General features: G+C 36.4%; 2 protein-coding genes across 3 annotated transcripts; one reads left to right on the top strand and one right to left on the bottom strand.

Annotated features, from left to right (window-relative positions):
- The first annotated feature begins 1505 nt into the window (after nt 1-1505).
- On the top strand, nt 1506-7544 carry LOC108983735 (heterogeneous nuclear ribonucleoprotein Q-like). 2 transcript variants are annotated; one of them, XM_018955478.2, is made up of 10 exons: nt 1506-1723; nt 3097-3112; nt 3723-4197; nt 4284-4400; nt 4652-4792; nt 5017-5190; nt 5997-6204; nt 6296-6471; nt 6740-6825; nt 7141-7544. In XM_018955478.2, the coding sequence occupies exons 3-10, from the start codon at nt 3757-3759 to the stop codon at nt 7289-7291; spliced, it is 1494 nt and encodes a 497-aa protein (XP_018811023.1). In that variant the 5' UTR covers nt 1506-1723; nt 3097-3112; nt 3723-3756; the 3' UTR covers nt 7292-7544. The 2 variants fall into 2 exon arrangements, with proteins under 2 accessions (XP_018811023.1, XP_018811022.1); XM_018955477.2 differs by having other exon boundaries at nt 1506-1712.
- Nucleotides 7545-8272: 728 nt separating this feature from the next.
- Nucleotides 8273-14359, bottom strand: LOC108983738 (DNA polymerase epsilon subunit 3). The gene is made up of 3 exons (XM_018955484.2): nt 13913-14359; nt 13557-13675; nt 8273-8619 (listed from the first exon to the last, which is right to left on the bottom strand). Exons 1-3 carry the CDS (start codon nt 14194-14196, stop codon nt 8465-8467), a joined length of 558 nt encoding a protein of 185 aa, XP_018811029.1. The 5' UTR covers nt 14197-14359; the 3' UTR covers nt 8273-8464.
- Nucleotides 14360-17231: the final 2872 nt, after the last annotated feature.

Consider the following 17231-nt stretch of genomic DNA (forward strand, 5'->3'; position numbering starts at 1 on the left):
TGGGTTCCTTTGGTTGAGTGGTACAACACCACCCAACACGCATCAACAAGGATTAACCCATTTGAGGCCCTCTATGATTACCCACCCTCTTGGTTGATGGCATATACACCAAGCACTTCTATAGTGGAGGCCGTGGATGCTACCCTCAGAAACCGAGATGCTATCCTACAGTTACTTTGCCACAACCTCCACCATGCTCAAGATAAGATGAAGAACTATGTGAATCTTAACCAGAGAGAGAAACTTTGAAGTGAGAAGTTGGGTATACTTGAGATTGCAACCATATCGGCAATCATCCTTCAGTGGAAGTTGCAACCTTAAGCTGTCGCCAAGGTTCTTAGGCCTTTTAAGGTCCTACATAGGGTTGGAACTGTGGCATACAGCCTGCAACTACCCCATCAGCCAAGATCCATCCAGCGTTCCATGTCTTTCAACTTAAGGCCAAGCTAGGAAGCAATGTTCCCATGTTCCTTGCCCTACCTTTAGTAGACAGACACCATGAGAGTTTTAAAACCTAAATCAGAAGGAATCTTGAGCATGAGGATGAGGAAGAAGGGCAACCGGCCAATGGTAGAGCTCTTGGTTCGATGGTAAGGGCAGAGCCCTGATGATGCCACCTAGGAGGGTTATGACTATTTCAAAAAGGCTTTTCCACACTTTGTGGGAAATGTGCTTTAAAAAGGGTGTGTATTGTCACACTGTCGGCCCTTACCAAGGAAGAGATGCGGCATTGGTAGAGGGGTGAGAGGTAGGAGAAGGTGAGATAGGAGGTATTAGGGCAAATGTGATTTGGGACCCTTTTCTTGACTGGAGGATCGTGGTTTGGGCTCAACAGGAATTTGAAGACCGTGAGTTTGGGGCAAGACGAAGCAAGTCTACAAGCCTACACTAACCACATGGGTCTAGGGCATATCTATTGGCCCATTAGTATGATAATAATGTTTAGGCCCATTAATGTGTTAGATCTAATATTCTTTTTTTTTTTCTTTTTGTTATTTCCTATGAGTTTGTTCTAGAATAGTGTCAAAGGGTTGTTTGTTTGTTATTCACTGCACTGTGTATATAGGTGCCTAGCCATGTAATTGGGAGGTTAAATGAAGATTTATTAAAATATTACAAATTCTCTCTCGCTCTCTCTCTCATTCTCCGAGGCATCTAACCTCCTTGAATTGAGATTTTTCTTGGCTATTTCCAACCTTATTCTACTATTACAGGAGGAAGTGTGACAAAGAACCGCTATTCATTACTATTTTTAATTATTCTTAATTATTAGACAACACATTAAATTATAAGAATTATTCTAATACAATAATTATTGTTTTTAAAATGTATTTGAAGTGTATCGTTCGAACAATATAAAACTTTTTGAGTTGATAAAAATAAAAATTGTAAAAAATAATTGTGGAGGAAGACAAGTAGCGTGATGCGAGTGTGAGGTAAATGGGCAAAGTGTAAATTAAGGATAAAAGGAAACCCCATTTGGTAACAAGGAATTAATATCTGTAATTCACACACAATAATTGGGTGTGAAGCACCAAGAAGCCCGCTCCACTCTAGGGTTTCTTAAAACCACATTCATAATTCAAGATTTGAGCGGTGCAATAATTTCTTACATTTGCGAGAGGGAAAGTCTCGATCACGCAATCTCTCAGTTTCAGTTTCAGTTGCTGTTCAGAATTTTACAGCCAATAAACAAAAATCAATCTTCGAAGGTAGCCTCTTGGTACTCTCTCTCTCTCTCTCTCTCTCTGTGACTGTCTCTGTTGAATTCTTCCTCAACGTAGTTGTCATGGTGGCATAATTTGAATGTGTTCTGTTGAAATTGGAACCTGTTTTAGTATAATTTCATTGTATGTGAGTTGAGTTTTATATGCGTAGCAACTGGGGCTTCGGAAGTTAGGTTTTTTTTTTTTTTTCATATATATTTCAGTTTGCACTTTTGGGCGTGTGGTTTGTTATTGCATGGGCTTATTCGAATGCGAAAAGTCTTACCTTCTGCTGCAGGGACGAAGCCAGGATTAAAATCTTGGGGGGCCAAATTATTTGGCACTAATATGTGGTTCAGCTTTTGTTAATAGCAATATTAAGTTATTAAAAAATGGCATTTTGTTTTAACAAATAAGGAAAAAAATAAAAAAGAAATTTAAGACTAAGGAAAAGCTACATTTTTCAAGATTAATAAGTAAAAAACCTCATGTAACTTTAAACTAATAACTGCATTAAATAAAGTAAATTTACACATTCCAAAAAGAATAATAAATACTGAAAATAATATTTTTGATAAAATGAATTACTAAAAATAAAAAAACATAATATATTTTTTCATGTTAAAACGTGTTGAGAATCTTTAAAAAATATGCAATTTCTTGAAGAAATTTTCCTTAGAAAGCAAAAGAAGAAATATACTACCAAATTGTATCTTAAAAATAATAAAAGGGATACGTGTAGAACTTGAATTTCAACAAGTGGAAAAAAGAAATATAAGAACCATAAAAAGAAGCTTAGAAGCAAATAACCATTAAGAAAATGATGAAGATAAATTTAAGGGCAAAAATGCCCATGTATCCTGACTTGATTGAATTCGAAATTGTTTTATTTCTAATTGTTGTCTGCTCATGTGTATAATGGATATGTAGATTGTTTGCCTTTTGGTTTAGGTTAAACTCTTGTTTTTGAGCTCATATAAAAAAAAAAAAACATGTTCTTTCGCCTATAAAAAAAAAAAAACACGTATGAAACCCACAAATGATCAACTTTTTTGTATATCAAATTAATTTAACCCACATTGTGTAAGCTATTTGATTTAGCTGTCTTTAATCTTAATTGATAGTCTATATTCTTGCTTGACTATTACTTGATTAGAACATGGCTATGAAGATGGCATGCTATGCTTTATTCACCCTCTCATACATTTTTTGCGTAGTCTATATAATGGGTTCACGCTATACGTATCTTTGGATATACATATATTTGAAGACAGTGCAAGAAGGTGTTTATTTTTAGTTTATTTGTGTGATATTGCTGTACTGCTTATGCAAAACTACAATGCCCTTCCTAAATATCTGATTTCAGCTTATATATGTAAATCTATTGCAGGAAGGTGCACATATTGGTACGTTTATCTGGAACTGGTATTATTTTCTGAGAGTGGACAATTTTTTGTGGCTTTGTTCCCCTTATTGTTCAGCAGCTCCATTCCTTTTATATCTGATTGACTCTTAAGTAAAAACAACCCTGGAAACTTCTTTTAACCTTGCTGTGTTTCCATGGATTACCATGTAATTGATCTTCGTAATATTTAATTTTCAGCTTCTCTGCTATTCTTGAATTTTGTGGGGTTATATACACCATTTGGAATGAAGAAAGTGAAATGCTTTTTTTGCTCTATATGTTTTTGTCACAGCATTCTTATACTGAAGAAATTCTATTTTGATATTTTGCACCACCTTCATGATCCTTATAAGTATCATTCAGAAGTCTCTTTTGCCTGTCTCTGTTAGTGCTGCTACTAATTTTTCTTATCCCATTGATAAAAAGTCTTTCACATTGCAACCTTGAGTCTTATCTCATCAGACGGATACAGCTGAAATTCATACTTTGTTGACCAAAAACAATGAACTTCATACTCTACAACTCCTTTTGGCCTTTCATTTTGTTTCCTCCTGTCGATATGTGTATACTTCTTCCGATGAATTCTTCTGGCCTCTGTGCCGTCTTCACAGTTGCCTCGCAAGCTTGTTTTGTTTGATACATAAGATGCCACGGACAAAGGCAAATGCATTATCTTCTGGTAAGCAAGTTGAACCTCAAAAGCCAAGTGAGCCTGAAAAGCCAGTTGAGTCGGAAGAGAAAGTCGATCTTGATGAAGATGAAGATCCTGAGGAGGAGGAAGAGATTGAGTATGAAGAAGTAGAGGAGGAAGAGGAGGTTGAAGAAATTGAAGAAGAGGTGGAAGAAGAAGAGGAGGAAGTGGAAGAAGCGGAAGAGGAGGATACTAATAATGCTGATGGAGCTGATGCACTGAAAATCCTTAGTGGTGGTGAGCTGAAGGTTGAAGATGGGGATGAGAAGAAAAAATGTGCCGAACTTCTTGCACTCCCTCCGCATGGTTCTGAAGTGTACATAGGTGGCATTCCCCATGATGCTTTGGATGAGGATTTGAGGGCTTTTTGCGAATCTATAGGAGAAGTTACAGAGGTTACATCTATTTCTGTTTATAAAGTAACATCTTAAATGTCATTTGTAAAGGTTTATGCTAATACCATAATGTTCTGTGACATCAGGTTCGAGTTATGAAAGGAAAAGATTCAGGTGAGAACAAGGGCTTTGCATTTGTGACCTTTAGAAGTGCAGAATTAGCTTCTAAAGCCATTGATGAGCTGAACAACACTGAATTTAAGGTAAGATAACCTTTTTCCCAGCATTTCTTTGTTGCTTATTCCCCATGTAAGCTGAATGACTTGATGGCAAGTTATATATTGAATTGGAAGTAAAATATAATTGATGGGTAAAAGATTAAGATCTTCTTCTTAGACCTTTTGTTTGCATTATTTTCTTGGCAATTTGCAAACATTTTTCTTGTGAGGGTTTGCTAGTAGTTATGAATGCTAGAATTGTTAAAGCTTTTTTGCACTCTCTCTCTCTCTCACAGGGTAAAAAAATAAAATGTTCAACATCTCAAGCAAAGCACCGTCTGTTCATTGGTAATGTTCCTAGAAACTGGGGAGAGGAGGATCTTAGGAAGGTTGTAACTGAGATTGGGCCTGGAGTTACTGCTGTAGAACTGGTTAAGGTCAGTATGTGAAGTTATACCTCTTAATGGTAGTTATTTATTTCAGGGATTATTAATTTTTCTTCTTTTCCATTTCCATTTTATGTTTTTGCTTCTTCTTGTTTATTTATTTTTCTGAATTCTCCGCGCTTTTGTGAAACTTATGTTCTACAACAGGCAGTGGTTTGGAAATATATTTGGGTTACAAGTATTATGTGCTGATTTTATCACAATCTTGGTCACAGGATATGAAGAACGCAAGCAATAACCGGGGCTTTGCTTTTGTTGACTATCATAACCATGCATGTGCTGAGTATTCAAGACAAAAGATGACAAGCCCAAAATTTAAGCTAGGCGATAATGCTCCGACTGTGAGCTGGGCTGACCCAAAAAATGCTGATTCTTCAGCTGCTTCACAGGTTTTGTTATCTTCTTCTTCTGATTCTGTTGTCAATGTTGATGCTTTTGACTGGTGAAAGCTACAAAATCTTTTTTTTTTTCTTTTTTCGTTTTTGGATAAAGCACTACAAGTGTTTATCTCCGTGTGCACCTAGGAAAAGATGTTATGATTCATTGGACCTGAATGGGTGGCATGTAATGGTGTTGAAAAAATGGTGTTGCTGCTTCCATAAATATGAAGCTGGCAAAAGAACGAGGTGCTACCCAATAAGTTAGACTAATCAAATCCAATCTATAAAAAAGAAAGTCAACTTGTTATTCTCCTTTGATGGGTTGATGACTGGAACTTCAAAGACAAGGAGCATTCCCTGGAGGATCTTAGAAGTTTTTTTTTCAAGCATTATTCCTTTGGACAATAGTTATAGATTTCGATGGGCTAGCTTTCATGACTTTCTTGTTTCTATTTCTTCCTCCTCTTAACTAGGTGTCTCTTGTATACATCCAGAGTTCTCGGGCTTTGCCTGGTTTTCTATTAAGAAATTTTTTATTTATCAAAATAATTTGATTGGTTGACTTTTATGGGATAATGTACACTTACTGGAATTGTATTGCCTATTGATCCATGCCTGGTCTGTATGGTCACCATTTTAAATGCTTTTCTTTTCAAGTGCATCAGGGCTTCTCCCCTATCATTCTGAATTAGTCTTCTGGATCTGATAGCCATCAAATTCTTTTTCTTTTTTTTTTTTCATAATTCTGTTGTTGAATTTCATGGAAGTTTATTGTTGGGCCAAGCTCTTTGAAAGCTAAGAATTGTTTCATACAGGTGAAGGCGGTATATGTGAAGAATCTGCCAAAGAATATAACCCAGGAGCAGTTAAAGAAGCTATTTGAACATCACGGGAAAATCACAAAAGTGGTTCTGCCACCAGCCAAACCTGGACAGGAAAAAAATAGAATTGGTTTTGTACATTTTGCAGAGAGGTCAAGTGCTATGAAGGCATTGAAGAATACAGAAAAATACGAACTAGATGGTGATCATTGCTTGAGTTTCTTAGTATATTTTGCTTATCTGAATGCAAACAAAATATTCATTCCTGTTGCTTGGGATTGTTTTGATTTTAGGCCAAGGTTTGGAGTGTTCGCTTGCAAAACCACAGGCAGATCAAAAGGCTGGAGGATCCAATTCTCAGAAGGCAGGATTGCTTCCAACATACCCCCCTCGTGCTGGTTATGGTTTAGTTGATGGTGCCTTTGGTGGTGCTCTTGGTGCAGGATATGGTGCAGCGGGCTTTGCACCGGTGAGTAATAGATAAATTGGTTACCCTACTCATCCATGCATGTTTATTTCTTCAATCAAGTGAGTATTTACATAGATAGATTCCTTCTAGATCCTTATTCTTTTTTTTTTTTTTTTTTGGGGGGGGGGGGGGTGTTTTACTACATGTTATAGGTTTTCAAATGGTGCTAATACACAAAATATGCTTTTCTATAGAAGCTGGTGCAACATATCTCACTTGTTATTAATAATTAGATTTTTGCTGATATTTTTGCATGCATATCTTGCAGCCCCTGATCTATGGGAGGGGACCAACTCCTGCTGGCTTGGCAATGATGCCAATGCTTCTGCCAGACGGACGGATTGGATATGTTTTGTAAGCACATGCATACATCTTTTGCTTTAAATAGGCTAGTAGTTACTGATTTTAGATTATTAATTTTGCATCTGCAAATGTTCCCTTATGAATTTACCGATGTAAAAGAAAAAGAATGTTCCCTTATGAATTCCTCCTCTCATGCCCACTTTGGAAAGCTTTACTTTCCACTGAGACTGACTGGTGAGATGAGTAATCAGTATTTTTAGTGATGCAGTAGCATCTAACAATTCTATGATGGCCCAATGGTCCCTCTGGTTAATTAGATAGGGATTGAAGGGCTGAAGGCCAATTATTTTTTTGTCATCATTGCAGGCAACAACCAGGAGCACAACCACAAATCCTACCTTCACATCAAAGAAGTGGTATCAGGGGTGTTGGTGGAAGTGGCAGCAGGGGTGGCAGTTCAAGTAGGGGAAGGCATGGCAATGAAGGTGGCCACGGGCGCAGGTATCGCCCATATTAATTGCTCCTCTAGTGCCAAAAATCTATACATAAGGTGCTGTTTGTTCTAATGTCAAACCTAAATATTGTTGTATCTGAAGTTTGCATTATCATCTTATTTATTGAAGCTGGATTTGGTATTCTCGTACTTTGGTATTAGGTTCTCCTCTCCTGTTCATAATTTTCATTTATCAGCCTTTTTTAGTGGCTGGATAGGACTTACGGCATTTACATGCTTTTCAATGCAAGTGTTTAGTATTCTCGTTGCTGAGTCATGTCTCGCTCCATAAAGATTATATAGAGCACGTTCTTTTTCGGATAAATAAAATTTAAGAAAAGGGAAATCCACGCACTATATAAGATAACTCTAAATGCCCATTTGATTACATACGTAGTTTGCCTGGAAATTTGGTTTATGGCTTTGAGCCTTTGAGGAAAGATACAATAGTACGAGGTAAAAATAATGTGTTCCTTACCAAAGTGCTTAAAATAATTTGTTTCAGAGTTATGGTTTTTTTTTTCTCATGAACGATACCATCCATGATTTACCCTTAAAAAGAGAAAAGAAAAAGAAAACAGTGATGGGGGACGCATTAACACAGGTTCGAGATTTAACTGGATATAAAACGTTGCCCAAGAAAGGACATTTTTCTTTGATCATCACATCCTGGATTTTCTTTTCATCTATCCATGAAATTATGAGATCCTATTTTCTCGTGTTAGACTGAAAATTTGAAACTACAAAATGCAGATATGTTGAACTTTTTCTCCATTGCTCCTTTGCAAGGAAACCTTTCTACAAGAGTTATCCAGCTTAAAATAATAAGATTTAAATTTTAAAATTTATTTTTTAAATCAAATTGTTTCATGTAAACACTTTATTAAATGAGAAATGAAATTTCATTATTAAATATTATCGAGGTTGAAAATATAATTTTTTAACAAAAATCCGAATTTTAATCAGGTAAAAGATATGCCACATTTACCAAAGTCTCCTCCGACATTCAGCATCATCAAAGCAATTTATAAAGCTTTAACTTGAGGTCTCCACTTTATGAATAAAATGAAGGCATTTTTGAAGATATGAACAAAGCAAATGAAATGGTTCGATGCGCTCTTACAAAAGGCCATCGACTAAAAAAGCATACAAGTACACTATACTTCACTCCCACAGGGTAAAGTTCAACGGTCTGGCTTAGTCGTCGCCAGTTCCATCCTGGTCTCCCTCCTCTTCTTCATCCCTTTCACCACCTCCACTTTTCTGTGGTGCCTTTTCTTCCATTTTCCTTTTTTTCACTTCTTTCTCCTTCGCCACTTTGGCCTTCTTTCCAGCATTTTTCTGCCTGAACTCTGTATGGAAACCAACCAAAAAAAAATGTCGGCAACAGTTTATTCATAAGAAAATGAACTGAAACTAAAATTTTAAACTATCTTTTTTTTTTTTTTGGATATTTGTCATTTTTCAATCATTCAATGGATCAAAATTATCATCAAATGCAGCTATAGTTATGCACACAATATCCCTTTAGGTGGCAGCTAACATGCATGACGAATGCTAATACAATTAAACTGCTCAAATATCATAAATAAAGAATTGGAGTTTATATGAACACATGGACAAGAACTGTCAATTCCCCACCAGTTTACAAGACAATTTTGTTTTGACCAATTCATTCCGACCTTGCCGAGCTTTGTCTTAGGAGTTCATGCATGTGGGCTGCACTACAGTTCAGCTTCTGGAGTGGTGGCTGGATTGCGCCACCTTTCTCTTGGGGTTTGTGATGCCGGACAGAATAGTTTGGGATAGGCAACAAGAAGATATTGGAACATCACTCAGAAGAGATGGTAGAGCAAAAGAGTAACTTCCTGGAATCACGAGATTTGTGTCCATGAAGCCATCTAGCTACCTCGTCATATGCTTCTTCTCCAGAAAATGCAGATGGAATATTTTGAACATATATATATTTTTTATTCTAGGTGCCTATTTCATAAATACATTTATACACATATACTCAACAAAAATACATACTAGATTCATAAGTCACAACTACCATATATTTCACATGCCTGAGTGGGAGCTCTGACTCAGATACATCAGATACATAAATTCATACACATACCCTTTGAAAACACATAAATTCATAAGTTACAGGTCGGGGATACTTTACAGACCTAAATAAGACCGACTCTGATACCCGAAGAAAATTTTAGAAACAAGAGCAGTGACTTAGAACAGATAAGACCATCCTGTATACGCACAATAACTGCTGCTACTGTACCACTGAACATCTCATTGCTCCCCTAAAAAATTGACCTAGACCAATGGGCTAGCAAAGAGCCCTTATGACCCCATGCCCAATTAGCATTAAACAAGGCCAGACATCCCATATGATAAGATGCATTCCACTCAAGAACCAAACATAAATGAAAATTGAAACTATGAGATTGACTTTAAATAACAAAACAAAACAAGCCAACCACAAGATAAGGATTTTTGGTGATGACGGGAAATCATTTAAAGAACTCTTCAAAGGTAAAACTAAAACAGGCAGCCTCTCCAGAACAAACCAATCCCACTATTTAAAGATTAATACAAGTTTCTTACAAACCCTTTGCAATATGAATGCCTTGCTACAACAAAACGACTCATTTTGTCCCTATCGTAATAGCAGCCAGAACTTCTGACAATCACCAAACTTGGTTTCTTCTCCTAGAACCTCCAGTGGCTGAACTCACCTCAAATCACATGTATCACTATCTTTGTATTTTGTGTGGTTTACAAAGACTCCAAGAGAGAGAATCCTTGTAAAAGTCCCAAAACTCCTTTTCTCTCTTGGCACACTTGGATGGAGTATCAATATCTGATCTGGTAACTTTATAGGCCAATTTCGTGCTCCTTGAATGGCCCTTGAACTGATCAACTCTTTTTGAATTTCAAAATCGCATTCCTAAAAATCTGCAGTTGATCTGTCGTGACAGGTTCCTGACGAAACACGAATTGTTCTTCAGAATTCCAGATAACATGGTCTTTATCCAGACTTCGAATTTTAAGATTTTCAAATCTTCATCTTCATCCATTACTCTAAGTTATCTGCAAATTTTCTAAAATATCTCATCAAATAGAACATTTGTAGATAAATTTGATCTCTTACTTCAAAATCTCAATCCTGAAAATCTGCAGATAACCTATCGTGACACATTCTTGACGAGACACGAATTCTTCTTCAGATTTCGTCCATTGAATTATGAGATCTTCAAACCTTCGTCTTCATCTAATAGTAAAAGTTATCTCATCAAACAGAGCATTTGTAGATAAACTTGATCTCTTATTGACCCTTACTCATTATCCTTATAGATAAATCTTATCTATCAACACAAACCAAATAACAAACGTTGCCCATTGTTTTGAAACCGAATTTAGCCAAATACTATAAATACTAACAAAAATTAAATTTAGCTGGTGAACAAGGCATCAAACTCACTACATTAGACTTGGAGCTTGTGCTCAAAGGCAGGAAAAATCTAGGGGGAGCAATGGCTCCTAGCCCAATTCATCCCCCCCATCCCCAAAAACAAACAAAAAGTCTCCAATTTTGTTTATTGTTTTTTTTTTTTTTATGTTTTATAATTTAGTAATTGTAACTCGGCCAAGCAATAATCTTGTGAGTTGGCTCCCCACAAGGACCCATTTCCAGCTTGCCCCTGCCTATAAAGATTGGGTTTTGCAAAAGGTTAACGAGATACAGCAGTGTGTGGGGATTACATGTGGAGGATTTGAGGACCAATTCACAGCACTATTTACTGCAATTGAAGCGGGTCACTTACTTGGAACAAAACCAAGATCTAAAAAGAGCAGGAAGTTAAAGCGTCTTACTTGGGCAAATCAACAATGATGCTACGGGAGGTAGTCCAAGTCGAGGGAGGACTAGAGGGTGGGCAGAACCAATTGTATTATGAAGCCCAATATTTTAACTTGGAATGTCTGAGGACTAAATGAGTTTAATAAGTGTCTCCAAACTAAAAACTTGCTCTACTTGTGGAAAGTTTAAATTGTGTGTTTTCAATCGCTTGTTCGGAGTTTGTGGAGTTGCCAATACTTAGGATGGTCCTATTTAGCTTCTAAGGGAGCTTCATTAATTTTGTGGGATACAAGAGTGCCGGAGAGAGTTGAGAAGTGTGTCGGGGAATTTATAGTGGCTTACCTTTTTTTTTTTTATAAGTAAGAATCTTTATTGAATTGAATGAAACTAGGCGAAACCCATGTACACAGGAAGTATACAAAATGAGACACCTAATTACATTCTAGAAGCTGAAAAGAAAACAAAAACTCATGAACATTCCCTCCTTCTAATACAATAGCAAAAAACCACTGAAAAAGAGAAGACACAAAGAAATTCCAGGTTTCCTCCACTGCTCGCTCCTTGTTGTTAAAGCACTTGTCATTCATTTCCGTCCATAAACACCACATTAAGCACAAAGGTATCATCCTCCACGCCGCTAACAGTTGAGAACTATTATAATGCCTATTCCAGCATGCTAGTAGATCCACCACACTCTTAGGCATAACCCAACTCAGCCCAGCTCTACTACGAATGCAAACCCATAACTCCCTAGCCACCTCACAATGTAAAAGTAAATGAGCAATCAATTCCTCATTCTTCTTACACATGAAGCACCACTCCATAACAATCATACTGCGTTTCCTTAGATTATCAACCGTCAAAACCCTCCCCTTTACCTTTTTTAAAAGGTGGTAGATAATTTCGAGTGGGCCTTTGCTGGAGCTTATGGGCCAAATCTAGATTGGAGGATCGGGGAAGGTGCGTCTTTGTCCCAAGCAAGAGATTGGAGGATCATTCACATGGTCATCCAATCGGGCTGGTCTGGATTGGATAGGTTTCTAATTTCTCCCTCTTGGGCTTTGTTCAGATCATTTCCCTATCATCGGCTTAATGTTTACGATTTCCTATATCTATTTCTGCTTCCTAGCTAGGTGTTTTCTCTTGTATACATCCAGTGTACTTGGCTACGCCTATTGATATTAATAAATTTTCACAAATAAAAAAAAGATAAGGAGATTCCAAGTTTCAATAATATTCCATGCTTATTTTGCATAGGCGCAAAGAAAAGCTTAACTAAGACCTGCACAGCAATTGGCTCAGAGCAATTCAAACTTGCCTTATTTTGACACCTTCGTGGCTCAACCAACCTGCTTGCTCAAGCTGTCCTATGTTATTATAAAAGCAAAGTCCAGAAGAACTTAAAAGGAGCTGAAAATCTCAATTCTCCTTCTAAAATCAGCAAGAGCCTTTTTAGTGCAAGTTAGATTGTAAATCACTTGTTCAATGCGTTCCATATAGCAAATTGAGACATACTTGAGAGGGCACAAAACCAACCTTTACTCTCATTACTGAATCTTCCTCCATAACTAAATTCCCCATTACCCATAACTGAATATTCCTATATTTCGTAGTTGGCAGCTTTTTTTTTTTTTTTTTGCAATCAAATCCTAAATTTGATAAAAATCTCCAAAGCTTCTCCGCAGACCTTGTTCATAACAGAGATTGGGACAAAGTCTGGACCACCTGTAAATAGCTCCATTGGAGTTACCTTCTTTCAAATATCCACACATGCGTTTCCACTAGAATAAACAACAAAAAACTTTTTCCTAGGGCCAGACATTTTTAATTTAGTAATGCTCACATCCAACAAGTAAATAAAGAAAGGAAATGATGTCTAGCTCATTAGAGAAACAAGAAGAAAACCCTTTTACGAAATGTGACCAGAAGAAAGAACACTGTAATACAGCACATAGGACTACTCATCTTACTAAGGATTACACCAAACAAACATCTATCCACCATCTACGATCTGAAAACTTACATACAAAATGAAATAAAAATTTGACAACTGACGAGTCTAAACTTCAGGGACACATCTTACTAAGGACGTTTTTTGTTCGTTAAGGTACAGAGAAAACTAGTGAGTCCTAAACCCGCTTAATCAAGCCACAGCTTATTGGTAGAGTTCAACTAAATATTAATGAAGAACGATAATTGTCAGGTGCACTTTCATTTCCCAAAATGGCATGTTAGTGTTGAGCTTAAGGCTTCAAATATGCAATGGGGAATTCAGTGTGATCTAGTATTAGTTCATACATGTTCGATGATTCGACCATGTATAAACTGATAACTATAAACTCATTCCTATTTTAAGAAGAAACGTTTGTCCTAATGTAGGCTACAGAAGAAGAAACTCCGACAGTGGGCAGATGTAAATGTACTAACCATCAAGAGAGGCTTTAAGAGGCTTCAGAAACTCCGGAAACTCGATTTCTTCAAGCGCTTTCAGCACATCATCAGCGTTAATAGTCTGCCTTTTCGATTCCCTACATATATCATTAGCCCTGCACGCGTCCGATATCGGCAAAAGTCGGCATAGCAAAACAAAAATACCTAAAAACAACCAGGAAGAAGAAAAAAACCATAGCCCTAGATGCATAAACTGAATACAAATTGCTCCTACGCTACAATCCTAGCTAGAAGACAATTTCGAATAGCCACAAAAAGATCGAACCCTAAGTTTTTAAACAAATTCGAAGAAATTGTGCGAGAGGAAAGATTTTGATTTTGGGGAAGCTTACGTAGCGGACAGGTAGTGGATGAAGATGCGAGCGCTCTCGGAGAAAGCGAGGAGGGACTCTTTATGAACGGACATGTCGCAGTCGGGGGAGCATTGGGAGAGCTTATCCTTCACGACCCGGCGGACGATAGCTCTGGGAAGCTCCCCCGCCTCCGGTATCACTTTATCCATTTCTTTCTTTCTGCTATCAGTTGTAGCACTCACCCTTTCATCTTCGTGGGTTTCTAGGGTTTTGTTTCCCGCCATTGTTTCAGCTTTTCGAGTCCTCGAAGATGTAGAGTTCATATCATTCAAAGTTTTAAATAATTCTAAATTTTAATCATATGACACGGATGACATGAAATATTGAAGTTGATAAATGTTACTATGCGTTATGGCTGGACAACAAACCGAGAAACCGACTTAGACCGATTCAGACCGGTCGTCGGAGTTCAGAACAATCGAAATTGATGGAGAACAAATCAGCGTGCAGTAGCAAATAGAAAAAATCGATATCGGCCGGTTCGGCGTCGATTCAAACTATGTCGTTTTAAGCCTGTAGTTGTGTTTTAAACACAACTAAAACTAGGGGTGTAAAACGGTCGATTCGGACAGGAAAAATCGACCAGACCGACCGGTTCGGTCTGGTCTGGACCGGATCGAAAAAACACATGGTCGGTTTCGATCCTGTAAGTAGGGGAATTCCGATCTTCAGTCCGGCCCCGGGGTGGGGATTTCTCGAACCGAACCGACCTAATAGGAATTTTTTTAAAATTTTTTTTTTAATTAATTAATTAATTTATAAATATATTATTTTATATAATAAATTATGTAATTTTCATCTAAGCTATCCCTATTTACAATATAAAATTTTAAATATATAATTAAAAATTAATATTATATTAATAGTATATTATCAATTAACTTATCAATTCACAATTAACTAATGTATCACAATTGACATCTATGAGACTATGACCTAAGTTGCAACTTGCAAGTAAATATAGAGCATGTATGGATCATGGATGTATGGAATCATGGATAATTAAATTATTTATGTTTATTGCTTCATATACAAAATGTAAAAAATTGTAAATAGCTCATTATGCATTAACTTAGCAAGTTAGTAACAATGTAACCATTACGTCATCAATATAAATTATAATTATGAATTAATAAATAAACTAAATCACTATAACTATAGTCTATAATTACAACGAAATCACTATAAGTCTATAAGACTATAACTATATATAGTATTAAATTATTAATATCACTATGACTAATGACTATATCACTATGAGTCTATGACCATTTATTATTATATAATATTAATAATTAATATCAATATTAGTATAGTATAGTAATAATTTAGTATTAGTATCATTATATCATTATAATATATATATATATACACTATATGTAGTAGTAAGTTAGTAACACTATTAAGTCTATAATAGTATAATATATAATATTAGTATATATTATAAGAGTTATCATTAATTATTTTTTAATGAGTTAATTAAATAGTCCACATTAAATAGTTTACTTTATTTTAATTTTAAAAATTTTAATAATGTTTTCAATTAATTTATGTGTCAAAGAATCACAACTTAAAAAATATATAATCTGCCAATCAGAAGAAACGGCGTCGTTTAGTACCAAATTGGATCTAAACGGTGCCGTTTAAGTCCTTTAGTTGAATACTAAAATTGGGTTGCGTGAAACGGTGTCATTTCACACAACTTAGTTTTTTTTTTCTTTTTTACTTAACCGGCTTTAAAACGGTGCCGTTTCGTTACACCCCCACCCCGTTTAGATCCCAGAGATCCCCGTTCATTTGTGATTGTTCTTCCTTTTCAAAACCTAGTACAGCCTCCCGCTCTCCAGCAGCGATCCCCCCCCCCTCGCATCCCCTGAAATTTGAAGCTGTCAGCCCCTTCCGTCACGACGCGCATGGTACTCTCTCTCTCTCTCTCTCTCTCTCTCAACATTAACTTGACTCACGAAAAGATTAAAAGATGTGCATTGATAGACTTTGTCTTAAGAATTTGTTGGACGTTTTGGATCTTTAGGTTCTTCAGTGCTTCACAATCAAATTTGTGCATTGATAGACTTTGTCTTTAGAATTATCCATGCGACTTCGTGTTGAGTCTGTTACTTACTTCAGTCTGTTATAAGCCACTAACATTGATTATCCATATATTCAAATAATCCTGATACATAAAAGCAAAGATTTCATACATGCACAAATAAATTGAAAAATTAAACATAGTTTCACCCTAAACCTGCATAGAGCTCGACCAATCAGGATAAGAAGGTGTTGTCGGTATTTCCTATAAATACAAATAATTATGCTTTGAAACCAAAAGAGGATACCTACAAAAACAAAAAAACAAAAACAAAAACAGAAGCAAAAGAAAAGGGAGGAGGGGTGAGGAGGAGGGTGGGGAAACCTGAGTTGAAGAAGCTGGGTTGGAAGGCTTAGAAGATTTAAAAGATGAGAACTTACATACCACGGATATTGTTTTGAATTAAACAAAATCAACTTATCTCAATTCACATGAAAGATAGTGTTGTATGTTTAGATCCAAGGATCAACACCTGCAAGATTGCATGGGTTATCTTTAATAAGTCATGCTTTAACCTCTGTTATTTACTTTCCTTGTATTCAGGCAATTATTTTGCCAAGTCAGTAAATTTGCTATCTTTAAATGTTCTGGAAATAATAAGTAGAAGTAGAAATTTAAATCCATTTCTTTCTTTAAAGTAGAGTTGCCAAGTCAGTAGAGTTGCTATCTTCAAATGAAAATTTAATTCCCTTTCTTTCTTTCTCCTTTTCCTGATATGGGTTATCATTGGCAATTATTTTGCCAAGTCAGTCTGTTATTTTCATTTAATTCCCTTTCTTTCTTTTCTAGATGAACTCTATTCCAAGATTGATTCCACAAGATTAGAACTATAGATGATGTAGAGTCAACACAGGCTACACATGGGCAAGGCATTCCTCCACTCCCACCCAATGTAAGTGCTAATACTAAACTAAGTGCTAGTGGTAGACCTAAGTCAATGGTTTGGGATCACTTTACAAAAATACCAAAAGGTGATCCAAGTAAACCTAGGGCTGCATGTAATTATTGTGGTGCTTCGTATGCATGTGATACGAAGACCAACGGTACAAAGTCCATGAAGTATAACATTGAAAAATAATGTAAAAAATGTCCATTGAATAAGACGGATAAGTCCCAAACTACTCTCGGTTGGAAGGCAGGTGCAGGAAGTGGTAGTGGGGGATTTGTGCCTATAGAATTTAGTGTTGAGGCTTGCAGACAAGGCTTATT

This window comes from Juglans regia, chromosome 5 (genome assembly GCF_001411555.2).
Source record: "Juglans regia cultivar Chandler chromosome 5, Walnut 2.0, whole genome shotgun sequence".
NCBI lineage: Eukaryota > Viridiplantae > Streptophyta > Magnoliopsida > Fagales > Juglandaceae > Juglans > Juglans regia.